This window comes from Mustela nivalis (assembly GCF_964662115.1).
Source record: "Mustela nivalis genome assembly, chromosome: 2".
Taxonomy (NCBI): domain Eukaryota; kingdom Metazoa; phylum Chordata; class Mammalia; order Carnivora; family Mustelidae; genus Mustela; species Mustela nivalis.
Window position 1 is genome coordinate 172,013,998 of NC_139021.1, and position 13,473 is coordinate 172,027,470.

Genomic DNA, 13,473 nt, shown 5'->3' on the forward strand with positions numbered 1-13,473 from the left:
TAAGCATGATGGTGAATTGAGTTTTATTATTTTTAACAGCAGTAATAATGCAGGATGATTTGTGAGTTTAGTTTTTTATCATGCTTTGTTTACTTCCCTCTCCTTCCTCTCTTTGGTCTGCCATGAATGATGGGAATTAACACTGAATGGTTGGCATACGTTTACTAATTAATATTTGGATTCTTGAAGATGCTTTGATATTTTAGCTATCTGATCTATTTGGCCCTGTTTGATCCACAGGATACTATTCATTCACACCATTCATTTCATTCTGAAATACTACTTGAGCCAAAGGTAACAATTATATCTTTAAGACAGCTGAACACCTAAAAGTGAATAGGAAAAATATAGACAGCTTAAGGCTTAAAAATGATTAGTAGATGTGAAGTCAGTTTAGCCAGAAGGGAAAAAGGTTCTCCTTACTTATTATTAGACGGTAGATGAATTTGAGAAGGATACAATGGGGAAGAGACTGTATGACTAAAAAAATTGCTTGGGTTGTATAGTTATCTCAGTGACTTAAGGCAATGCTGAGGAAAAAAAATGCTTAATAGGCTAGAATCCTCATATTTGGGACTATAATTGTTAGAATTTTTGAGTTCAGAATTAGTTGAGAAATAGGCTTTGAAGTTAGATCATTAACAGTTAAACTATCAGGTTTATGGGTGCTAATATGGAGAACATGATTTTTTTTTAAATTTAAAGATTTATTTATTTGAGAGAGAGAGAGAGGGTGCACATGTGCACATAGTGGGGAGGGGCCTAGGGAGAGAAAGTCTTAAGCAGACTCTGTGCTGAGTGTAAAGCCTGATACAGGCCTGAGATCACGACCTGAGCCAAAACCAGGAGTTGGATGCTTAACTGACTGAGCCACCCAGGCGCCTCTGGAGAACATGACTTTGATTCATGTGTGGCCATAATGGACTATCTAATATTTCACTTCAAAATTAAATTTACCTGCAGCCAGAGGTAAGCAACTGCTGGTCCATGTTTCTGGACAGGGCTCTTAAGTGCTTGGAAGAAAGTAAGCATAATGCATTCCCTCAGCCTGCAGTTGGTGCAGCTTTCAACATCCCGTTTTTTTCTCCTTAACCTTACCAATCAGAAGCCTCGCCTTCTCCATTGAGGAAGAAGGAAGGAGTGAGATATGGGCAGAGAGGTGAAGAGTGTCACTCTAATTAAAATCCCTCCCCATGGAAATATTAGGAATGAGTAATATATTCTAACAATCAGTAAAAAATAAATAAGTACAACTGAATCAAATTTTTTCAAAATGAAGTATCTTGCCCGGTAACTTAATATCTTCCCCTATGCCTGTAGCCTCTTTACTCAGTATGAAGTCAGCTTTACAGTAAGCATATTTAACATGGCCAGGAATCTTGAAGTAAATGCCTAATTAAAATATTTGTCCAACAACCTGATGTTCAAATATTTGAGCAAAAGACTGCTGAGTACCCGATTGCCTGCTATCAATTCCAGTATAACTTATGCACAGTTAAGTATTGACACACAGCAGGTAAAAGGTTAAAATGCTGAAATCTTTTTTGATACTGGTCTTAGTAACATCTATCCTGAAGGCACTGTTTGGTCTTGGCAATTATTTGAAGCCTGGTTGAGACTGGGAAAGCTATGCAGTGGGAATGCAGTATTTTAAAGGAAGGTTTGATTTGCCGGAGGAGAAATGGTAATGGTCTTCCAGTGGCAGTCCACTGGAAGTAAATTATTTTTCACCCCAAATCATGCAAAGGGTGTGGTATAAACAGCTCCTTCCTCTTCCACTAGATGTGAGAGCTGACGAAGCACATACTATTTGCTACCACTGAGGCCAATGAATAGAGGGATTTTTGTTAGTGTGTGCTGGTGTCAGTCAACTACTGTAGTCAGGTTGGTTAGTGTACTTACACGGGGTAATACCTATTTGGCCAGGATATAGTTTATTCAAATTTGTGTTAAGTGGGACGGTACCCAAGATGATTTACTGGAATATGGGAAGAAAATATTAGGATTTCTAGTAATGTTATTTTTAATTTTGATTTTTAAAATTTATACTTTATAGTACAAAATATTTATTTTAATTAAATTTAATTTTTTTAAGTAGGCTTCATTCCCACTCAGAGTGGAGGCCAATGTGGTGTAAGAACTGAGCTTAAATCAAGAGCCAGACACTTAACTGACTGAGCCACCCAGGGGCCCCAGGTACACAATATTTTAAATAGTACATGTATATTTACAGGTAAATATACATATACTTGAGTTATGTAATAAAAACTTTTACTGGGGGTGCCTGGGTGGCTCAGTGGGTTAAGCCGCTGCCTTCAGCTCAGGTCATGATCTCAGGGTTCTGGGATTGAGTCCCGCATCGGGCTCTCTGCTCAGCAGGGAGCCTGCTTCCCTCTCTCTCTCTGCCTGCCTCTCCATCTACTTGTGATTTCTCTCTGTCAAATAAATACATAAAATCTTTAAAAAAAAAAAAACTTTTACTGACAAGGGAGCATGTAATTAAGGTTTGAAGACTACTGCTCTAGCAGGTGAGGTCACTTAAATTTTTATTAGGAGTTGGATGGATGGAGAAGGCACACTTAGAAGTGGAGGATACAGGGGCGCCTGAGTGGCTGAGTCAGTTGAGTGTCTGCCTTCAGCTCAGGTCATGATCCCAGAGCCCTGGGATCAAGCCCCACGTTGGGCTCGCTGCTCAGTGGGGAGCTTGCTTCTCCCTTTCCCACTCCCCCTGCTTGTGCTCTGTCTCTCTCTCACTCTGTCTGTCAAATAAATAAGTAAAATCTTAAAAAAAAAAAAAAAAGTGGAGGATACACAGTGCTCTGTGAAGAAAAAAGAAGAAATGCAAGCTCAACAGTGTAATACAATAATGACTGTGCAGAAAGGAAAAAGAATAGTTAATACCAATGAATATAATCTTTAGGTACTCTTTACTTTGTTTAACTGTATAAACTGTTAAACAATATTTTAATTAAAAACGTTTTTTTAAAAAAGACTTCCTTATGAGGATGGATTGCAGTGGTGACTGTGCATAAAGATTCCCCAAATGGATTCAGCTATTCTTTGGGTAGTTATTGTCAACACTAAAACCATATATTTTTAAAAAAGATTTTACTTATTTATTTGTCAGAGAGAGAGAGTGTGTACAAGCAGGGAGAGCAGCAGGCAGAGGGAAAAGCAGGGAGCCTGCTGAGCAGGGACCCGGATGCGGGACTTGATCCCAGGACCCTAGGACCATGACCTGAGCTGAAGGCAGATGCTGAACTGGCTGAGCCACTCAGGCATACCAAAACTATGTTTTTTGATAAATAGGATTTATTACCTCAGAGACTTTGTACCATTTAAACTACTGATTTTTTTCTCATTTTTATGATGTTTTAATCAAATTTTGTATTCATACCAAGGATAGAGAACAATATAATTGATTTAGTTTTAGTTTTGTTTAACGTTTGTGTTGGTTTTCTTAACAGTCCAGTGTGTTTATTTGATCATGCACTCTAGACTGGGCAGTTTTAGCTAGATGAGACCTTTGAAGACATATAGGCACGTGACTTGCATCTGGACAGGGATTGGCAAACTTCTTCTATAAAATGCCAGTGAATAGATATTTTAGACTTTGCAGGCCTGATAGTCTCTGTAGCCACTGCTCAACTCTGCTCTTGTAGTGTGTTAGCAATCTTAGACATGTATAGACAAATGTGTATAGTAGAATTCCAGCAAATCTTCATTTACACAAACAGGCAATGGGGCAGTAGATTGTGGAGCTGTGATCTAGATTAACATGTCAGTATGGCTCTCAATTCATGAACAGGAGCGCCACAATAAAAAATACATCAGTTGTTCGAAACTTAGAATACATTGTAGAAACAACATTAGGAGTGGCAAGTTCAGTGTCTGTGTTTCTGTGGGGACAGTTTCTGAAAACCTCTGCAGATGGGCCATACTTTGTTTCTTTGTCTGCTTGGTAATTTTTTTGTTAATTTTTGTGATGTGATAAGGCTAGGATTAGAAGCATCTCCCTCTTTAGGTTTTTTGTTTTTGTTTGCATATGTGGGTTGGAGTTCATGATTTTTCTAAACTACTTTTGTAATGCCTGTATTCTTTATTGCATATGGTCTCTAAAGTCTCTGTTCTTTTAGCTTGTGGTCAGCTAGTGTTTTGAGATCGATTTCCTTGAATGCCTGGAGCCAAGGAAAAATGAATAACTCTCTAGTCTTTGCAGATTGACTCTTTCAGGGCACTCCTACAGTTGCATAGCTAGGTTGTTTATGACTCTACCTTAGCCTTAATTTCCTTTTTGCTTTCAGTCTAAAAGTTAACCAGAGGTTAAATTTCAGGTCTTTTGTGAGCATGTAGTCTTCCCTGGGAATGCATGTGGCTCCCCATGTTCCCCTGTATGGGCTTACATACTGGATAGTTTTTCAGTACCCTAATTCTTCAAAGAGTCTCTCTCCAGATTTTTCTCCCAGCTGTGTGGTGTATCTATTGTTTGCTTCCACTGTGACCTTTTGCCTCATGCATCAGGGTTGCTGGTATTTGCCTTTCAGAGCTTTTAAGGAATGCCTTCTGTATAACTGCTTTCTTTGCTCTGAAGGGGTTTCATGTTAGGCATAGGATGATTTTCACGTTTTATCAACAAATGATTTCGTTAATTAAATGTAAAAATTTTAGGTAAGTTTAAATTGCTCAAAGGGTTAATGCAATTAAATTTATGGTTTCTTCCTTTAACCACTCCAGGTAACCATTGAATCTATCTTCTCCCATTCTTGTAACCACTGTCATCTGGATTTCCTTATGGTCTCATCATTAGACATTCCCCATTGATCCAGTGAATGAGCTGTAGTCCCCCAACAGAGGAATGCTATTTCCCGAGCCTCCAAGTCTTTATACATACCTCAGTCAGAATACTGTTATATATATTCTTTTTATAAAGTGCTAGATTAAATTTGATTATATTTTAAGATTTTTTCATGATGGATTATTCATAATTTTCTTTTATTCTGTTGGTTTCATCGAGTTGTACTGTTTAAAGAACCATTCCTTTCATCTAAAATATCAATTTTTTATTTTTTAAAATTTTAAAAGAATTTTTAAAAATTTTTCATAAACATATAATGTATTTTTTGCCCCAGGGGTACAGGTCTGTGAATTGCCAGGTTTATACACTTCACAGCACTCACCATTGCACATACCCTCCCCAATGTCCATAACCCCACCACCTTCTCCCGACCCCCCTCCCCCCAGCAACCCTCAGTTTGTTTTGTGAGATTAAGAGTCTCTGATGGTTTGTCTCCCTCCCGATCCCATCTTGTTTCATTTGTTCTTCAAACCCCAAACCCCCCACATTGCATCTCCACTTCCTCATATCAGGGAGATCATATTATAGTTGTCTTTCTCCGATTGACTTAGTTTGCTAAGCATAATACCCTCTAGTTCCATCCATGTCATCGCAAATGGCAAGATTTAATTTCTTTTGATGGCTGCATAGTATTCCATTGTGTACACACACACACACACACACACACACACACACACACACACCACATTTTCTTTATCCATTCATCTGTTGATGGACATCTAGGATCTTTCCATAGTTTGGCTATTGTGGACATTGCTGCTATAAACATTTGGGTGCACATGCCCCTTCACTATGTTTGTATCTTTAGGGTAAATACCTAGTAGTGCAATTGGTGGGTCATAGGGTAGCTCTATTTTTAACTTTCTGAGGAACCTCCATGCTGTTTTCCAGAGTGGTTGCACCATAAAATATCAATTTTATTGTTAGTTCTTAATGTCTTATTCTTTCTGTAGTATCTGTAGTGAGGTTTCTCTTTTCCTTTTTGATAATGGTAATTCATGATTTTTTCTTAATAAGTTTTGCTAGAAAATTTTTCTAGCAAAATTGTTAGTCTTCATGATGCCAGTTTTTAATTGTGTTGGTTTCCTTTGTTGTATGACTTTTTTATTTACAAGTTTTTTTTTTTTTAAGATTTATTAATTTATTTGTGAGAGAGAGAGCATGCACCAGTGTGGGGAGGAGCAGAGGGAAAGAGAGAGAATCCCAAGGAGACTCCTTGCTGAGCACAGAGCCCAATGCAGGCCTCAGTCTCACAACCCTCAGATCATGACCTGAGCTGAAACCAGCAGTTGGACCCTCAACTGACTGAGTCACCCAGGCCCCCCAAGAGATTTCTGTTCTTTATTATTCCCTTCCATGTATTTTCTTCTGATTTAACTCACTGTTCTTTTTCTAGCTTCTTGAGCTGTAACCTTGGATAATTGATTTTCAGTTTTCTAATATATACATCAAGAGCTAAAATTTCTCTCTAAATACTGGCTTAGCTTCATCTCATAAATTTTGATATGTTGTGGTTTTAATATTATTCAATTAAAATATTGTCTAATTGTCTTGGTGACTTAGAAGTATATTGCTTAATTTGCAAATATTTGGGGATTTTAAATTTATCTTTTTTGCATAGTCAGTGTGTATGGTGCTGCCACTAATTTCATGATTTTTGGATGCATTATTACTGTAGCCAGTTGTTATTGATTAAATTGATTTAGTTCAATTCTGGTATTTCTTGTTGGTGTGACTTATGAACAAGTAGTCCTATAAAGAGGGTGGGAATTTATTTTTCTCACTGTCGACTTTGGCTCCTGAAAGACTTTTGCAGGCTCAAAGTGTAAAAAATATATAGGAGTTCAAGGTTCTCAAGTGCATCTACCCAGATGGCACCCTCCTAGGTATCAGGGTTTTACTTCCTCTTAGGGGCACTATCTTTAGCACTGAAGTTTTGTCACGGCTGTGAATTAAACTTTTTCTAGAATTCTGCTTCTCTCACAATCTGATCCTGGGCCTGTTTTCAGCTTGATCCTCCCTTGGAATTCAGGAGCAGAGATTTTTTAAATGTTAGAGTCCCCTGGCTTTTACACTGTATCTAAAATTGGTGGTTGGTGAACTGGGTCTTATAGGTTATTGGGAAAAGCAGGTGTCTCATAGAGGGACTCTGCTGCAGTTTTCTTCCTGCAGCATATCAGTGACTTTTTATAAGCAATTAACTCATTCCACAGTCCTTCTAATTATCCTTGCTACTGTACTTCTCAAATATTAGAGCTATTGCATTAGCCTGTTGTTCGTGCATAACCTTCTACTGGAATGCCATGTCAGCTCTCAAGTAGGAGTCTTAGTCATCGTGATGCTGTAACATGCCAGGAGTTATTACCACTTTGTCTACCATCTGCCCAGTGAGTGATCCACTAGAATCCTGTCCTGAAGATATGCTTCTCAGTGGTAACTGTTAGTTTGGCCACCCTCACCTCCATCACCCTGAAGCAGAAGTATCTGCTTTCACACTGAGCACTGGGCACATGTGGTATACCTGGGAGATGCTGGAACACCGACAGAGTAGTACACAGAAGTAGCCAGTAAGAAGTATATTATCAAGTCCACTACCACAGGGGGGGACCAGACTTTAATCCCATAAGGAAGTACTGGGGGGAAAATGCACTGCAGTGTTATCCCAACAAAGAAGTAAGGAAGCTTGGGAGTATCTACACTCTTACCAAATCATTCATTGGCTAGAAATCATTCATTCTGGGAGAATGTTGGTTTATAGGCACTTTCAGCTCATCACATGCAGAGGAACTGGGGTTCCAGTGGCCAGAGGGGAGTCCACTGAAGGCACTCTGCTGCAGAATTTCCTGAGGGGAGGTGCTGGGAGGAGCTATTGGTAACTGGGTTGCTGGCCGTCACAATCTATAGGAGCCTAGTCCTGGAGAAGCCAAGCTGCAGGAGATCGTTAAGTAACCTGGGTGCACTTTGTTGACAAAGCATGACAGCTTTAACATCAGGCCATTTGACAAAAAAGTATTTACAGGGCCCAGATCCATTTTCATAGAGTAGGCAAACTGGATTTTGAGGTGACAGGCAATGGATAATTGGCACTACCCTTTGATTATTCAGCTTTTTAATGTTTTCTTCTAAACATATATGAATTCCCCTGCAACCAAACAACACTGCATTTCTAAGAAGATACACATCTTCCTAGTGAAGTTCTCACCCTTCGTCCAAAAGGAGAGAGTACGCAGTTCAAAGAGTCATTATATCTGTGATTGGCTGTATTAATTACTTTCCATATTCAGTCATAGTCATACTCAATATGCCATTATCTAAAGTCTAAATTGTAAAGTTAACTTACAACAGCTTGTATGTAAAGTAGAAATGAGGAGAGAAGATATACACATAACAAGAAAATAGAAACTATGCAAAGTTGTTATGATCTTTGTTTCTGTAATGTGTTTATAAGATGATAATTGCTTTCTGAGGTTTTGTTCTTCCACTCCCTATTTTTATTTCTCCTGCTCTCAGCTAGAGTTTCAGGTTGTTGGAATTTCACCTAGTGGAGTGACCAAAACCAAATGGATTGAGTTCTCAGTCCCTGCTTTGGTTGGATATTTTTTTATGCGTCTATCCTCATCCTCTTTTAGCTCTGTTTAAGTGTGCTGTGTTTAAGTGTAAACCTGTGCCTCAATTTTCAATTTTGATTTTGGTAGTTTTCAGTATTAGTATATCTATTATTATTTTTTTCAAATATATCTCTTACCTTTTACAGTTTTTAATTAAGTGCCAAAATTTTAAGTCTTGTCTTTTGCCTTTTTGAGCTTAGTAAAGTATATTTATTTTATAGGACAGGTCTGACAGTCTCTGTAATAGAAGTATCTTCAGGTCTCTTCCTGTTGTCCCTTTGTTCTTATTTTGTTGTCGTGCATCTTCATATGTCTTAGTATTTTTAATCATACTAGATATTTTACTTGAGAGATTATTGGTAGAAATAATTTGAGGTCTAGAATGATGTTACATTTCTTTAGAGAGTATTTTTTGTATCTTATTAGGAACTTTGGCATATTAGCAGTTTCAGTAGCCCCTTAAGCCAGTTCTAAGCCTTGAGGTTTTCTGCCATCCAGTTGACTCATAGCTAGGCTTCAGTCCACATGGGGCTGGTTTACTTCTGGTACAGCCTTACCCCAGTAACTGGTCATTGTGTCTCAGTTCAGAGGGCCATGTTGTTTGAGCCCCTACCTTTCATGGGCCATTGCCCTCAACTGTTATCTCCCTCCATATCTTGGGCTGCCAAAAGCACTCAACTTTTTGATACTGTCTTCTAAAGAGGCAAGTCTTTCCAGAGCAAAAGCAGCTCTGAATGCCTTCCTCTTAAATTTGTAACTTCTGGGTCTTGGGTTGGTAGATCTTACCATTTTGTTACTTATAAGATGCTTTTAATATTGTAAATATTTTCCTTAGCTTTTTAAAGTTGTTTTCAGTGCAGGATTTGTCTGAATTATCTTTTTTTTTTTTAAGATTTTATTTATTTATTTGACAGACAGTAATCACAAGTAGGCAGAGAGGCAGGCAGAGAGAGAGAGAGGAGGAAGCAGACTCCCTGCTGACCAGAGAGCCAGATGCAGGGCTGGATCCCAGGACCCTGAGATCACTACCCAAGCTGGAAGGCAGATGCTTAGCTGACTGAGCCACCCAGGTGCCCTGGTTTAGAGATTTTTAAGTGAGGTAACACATATGTGCTTATGTAGGTTCCTGACACATAGAAAATGCTCAATTTATTGTTACATTAATTTGAGAGTATTTGAATTTTTCTTAAAAAACTTTTCCAAGAATGAATTAGCCCATTTATTGCCTAAAATCATCTGCAGGGATTATGAAAGACTTACAGATAACATTCTTATTGACTGACATTTCTGTCAACCATTATTTAGATAAATGAAATTTTTTTTCTAGTGTACTTAAGACTAGTCTATAAGGAAAATTTAATTTATCTAAAACTAAATAATGACCCTGAGATCTATGTGCATATGTGTATATTATGTATAATATATGTGTTTATGTATAAGTGAATATATAAAGACTAATCCTTGTGTGTTTGTTTCTGTGTGTGTGTGTGTGTATGTATATAAATAATGTACTTGCATATATTATATATAAAGGCTAAATAGGAAGGTATCTTAATTACTTAAAGTATGGTCTTCTGTGGATAAACAGTTGGGCTGGAGCTAAGGAGAACAAAGTGAAGTAGAACTGAGATTTTGTTTTAAATGTTTTTAAATTCTAAAAACTGAATTTTTCTAATTATCTTTTTTGTGTTTTAAATGGAAGATAATTATAAAACCTTGATTTATCCTATTTTTAGAATTGATTGAGTTTTTGGACTAGATATAAAGTAGATAAGAGAAAATGACAATAAAAACAGGCAGCCCCCTAACTCAGTAAAGTCTAGTGACAGCTACCTCAGTTATCCTGGTTTGTGGAAAACAAAGACAGTGATATAATGGGACAAATGGTGACTATAGTGGGGGTGAACATAGCATAATGGACATACTTTTAAATCACTGAGTTGGACACCTAAAACTAATAACATTGTGTGTTTACTCAAAATAAATAGATAAAAAACGTATTACTTGAGAATAAATAACACGATAACTGAAAAAAGCCAAGACCAAAACCAAAAGCAAATATAGCTAACACTATAAGTTCAGAATGGTATGTACATACACTATTTCTCTATATTCATTGATCTGCATCTTTTAAAGTTCATTTGACCTTCCTTTTTTTTGCCTCCATCTTATTTTTATATAGAGGCAATTTAACAACATCTATTTTTGCATTAAGCATTAAGCCCATTGGTACAATGTTCGATCTCTCAGTGTGTTTTTTCACTGTGCAAAGTGAAACAGCCAAGATATGTCGAAGTTTAGAGAAATCCAAAATAAATTCTTTTGAGATGTAGAGAGATAGATGGCAATATGAAAACTTTCCTAATTTTTAAGTAAACTCTCCCTATTGGAAAATGCTGCATTCCATTTCTTTGGTTAAGTGTCTTTATAATTTTCTTATGCTACTATATGTTTTAAAGTTACTTTAAGGTAATCGTTTTCATGATTTTGTTTTCTAGGTTAACAGAACCTTCTGGATATTTAACAGATGGTCCAATTAACTATAAATATAAAACTAAATGCACTTGGCTAATTGAAGGCTAGTAAGTATATAATTTGGATTAAATTATTTTATTCTGAAATAATAAAGAAGATGATCATTTCAGTTTTAAAGCATTACAGTATAATTTTATAGGTACATAGCTTGTTCAGTTACTTATCGTTCATTCAGCCATTATTCATGATATTTTAAAATGAGATTTGCAACTTTTAGATATCACATTTAATGTAAATTATAGTACCCCATTAACGAGATAATAATTCGTTACATATATTTTATTTTTGAGTTGTGTTAGTGTGGCAGTAAATCAAGTGGACACTTTCTGGCTTGCTTTAAACATCTTGTTATGGAATTTGAAAATGCCATAGAAAGCATAAAAATATTTCATGCTAAATTATGCTATTGGTTCATTCGATTCAGCATTTTAGTTATAAGGGTGTTAAAAAAAGAACATTTTGTAGGAGAGAGTTAATTATCTTTTTAGGAAAATTTTTCAGTAATTAGGGTTTGAGATTGAATTGATCTATTTAAACATGCTGTGAATAGATCATAAATGAATTGATAAAAGCTATTTTTGAATCATTTTATGATTTTTAAAGAGTGTATTTGGAAAATGTTTTTCTTTGGGGGGGTTATTTTAGAAAGTTTTTAGAACTTAAAAGTTACTAATTCCCTTAGCACTTATGGTCTCATTTTGATTTTTTGTGTTTTGTTTGTTTGTTTATTGTTTTTAAAGTAATCTCTCTGCCCAGTGTGGGGCTTGAACTCATGACCTTGAGCTCCATGCTCCACTAAGCCAGCCAGGTGCTCCCCCCCTTTTTTTCATTTTGTTTATTTATTAATATATCATTGAGACCTTTTTATTACAATTTCAAGGCCATATTAGAGCCTTTACTTAATAAGCGTTGTGTAGAAATAAGAGTTGTTACTTTTTGAACGTTGAATTTTAAAAATAAACTTTATTTAAGTATAATTTACTTATAATACAATGCATATTAAGTATACAGTTCAACATGGCTTCAACAATGTATACAATCTCTGTAATGTCCCTTTTAATCAAGACCTAGAATATTTACTGCTGACCAAATTTTTAGAAAATGGTGATTTATATATGCAATCTTTTAATAGATTTTGAAGTTGTATGTCATTTTTACAATTCACTTATTTTTTAACTTTTAAAAAATTTTTTATAAACATATAATGTATTTTTATCCCCAGGGGTACAGGTCTGTGAATTGCCAGGTTTACACACTTCACAGCACTCACCATAGCACATATCCTGCCCAATGTCGGTAACCCCACCACCCTCTCCCAACGCTCCTCCCCGCAGCAACCCTCAGTTTGTTTTGTGAGATTAAGAGTCACTTATGGTTTGTCTCCCTCCCAGTCCCATCTTGCTTCATTTATTCTTCTCCTACCCCCTTACCCCCATGTTGCATCTCCACTTCCTCATATCAGGGAGATCATATGATAGTTAGTTGTCTTTCTCTGATTGACTTATTTCACTAAGCATGATATTTTTAAAGTTTTGTTTATTTAAGTAATCTCTACACCCCACATGGGGCTTGAACTCACAACCCTGAGATCAAGAGTCTCATGCTTTTCTGACTGAGCCCGCCAGGTGCCCCTCATTTTTACAATTTAGAGAAGACTCTTTATCACTCTTTTACACTGGTAACTTAAGAATGTATACAAAATTTTCTATAAATACTTTTTTAATACAGTACTCTTAAAATTTTTTAGACTCTGCTTTGAATGTTACTTATTAATTAAATGTATTTTAATATTTTTTTTTCAGTCCAAATGCAGTGTTAAGATTAAGATTCAATCATTTTGCAACAGAATGTAGCTGGGATCATATGTATGTTTATGATGGAGATTCAATATATGCTCCTTTAATAGCGGTTCTAAGGTGAGTAATAGTGTTTAATTGGTGAACTTACAGTCAGTTTTAGAACAGTAACTATAATTTATTAATTTTAAATATGTACTGCTCTGTGCTTTAAAATAAATTTAGCAGAGATATTGATGGCTAAATTCTAAGATGGTTGTAATACAAGTTTGCATACTGTGACTGTCAACTAAATTTTGATTTCGTAAAGATAAATAAGTACTCTTTCAGAAGTGTGTATTTCTTGATAGATATCCTTTATTCTTTCCACATATCATTTATTCTTTTAAAGTGATATGAATATGTTTTCAGAGATACCTGTTGGGGAGCTTATTGTGAGCTCTATGTAACAAAGAAATAATAGGCAGATGTATATGTTTTTTATAGTTGTCTTTTTATATTGGTGAAATGATAAAATTTCCAGTTCTGTAAAAAAAGGTTTTGGTATACTTTATGTAATGATTTAATAACAGATGTGTTTCTTTCAATCTTGAATTGAGTTTTGGTTGTTTCACAATACTTATTGTTAGTAGTCAGACTTAATTTTATTTTGTTTAATTTTTTATTTTTTTAAAAAAAT

General features: G+C 36.0%; 1 protein-coding gene across 3 annotated transcripts in view; it reads left to right on the plus strand.

The window, feature by feature from the left end:
* ATRNL1 (attractin like 1) overlaps positions 1–13,473 on the plus strand; it is an 815,229-nt gene that overhangs the window by 18,592 nt on the left and 783,164 nt on the right. For all 3 annotated transcript variants that reach the window (XM_082721458.1, XM_082721457.1, XM_082721456.1), the window contains exons 2-3: positions 10,962–11,045; positions 12,801–12,914. In XM_082721458.1, coding sequence (XP_082577584.1) covers positions 10,962–11,045; positions 12,801–12,914 — 198 coding nt within the window. The remainder of the gene's footprint in view (positions 1–10,961; positions 11,046–12,800; positions 12,915–13,473) is intronic.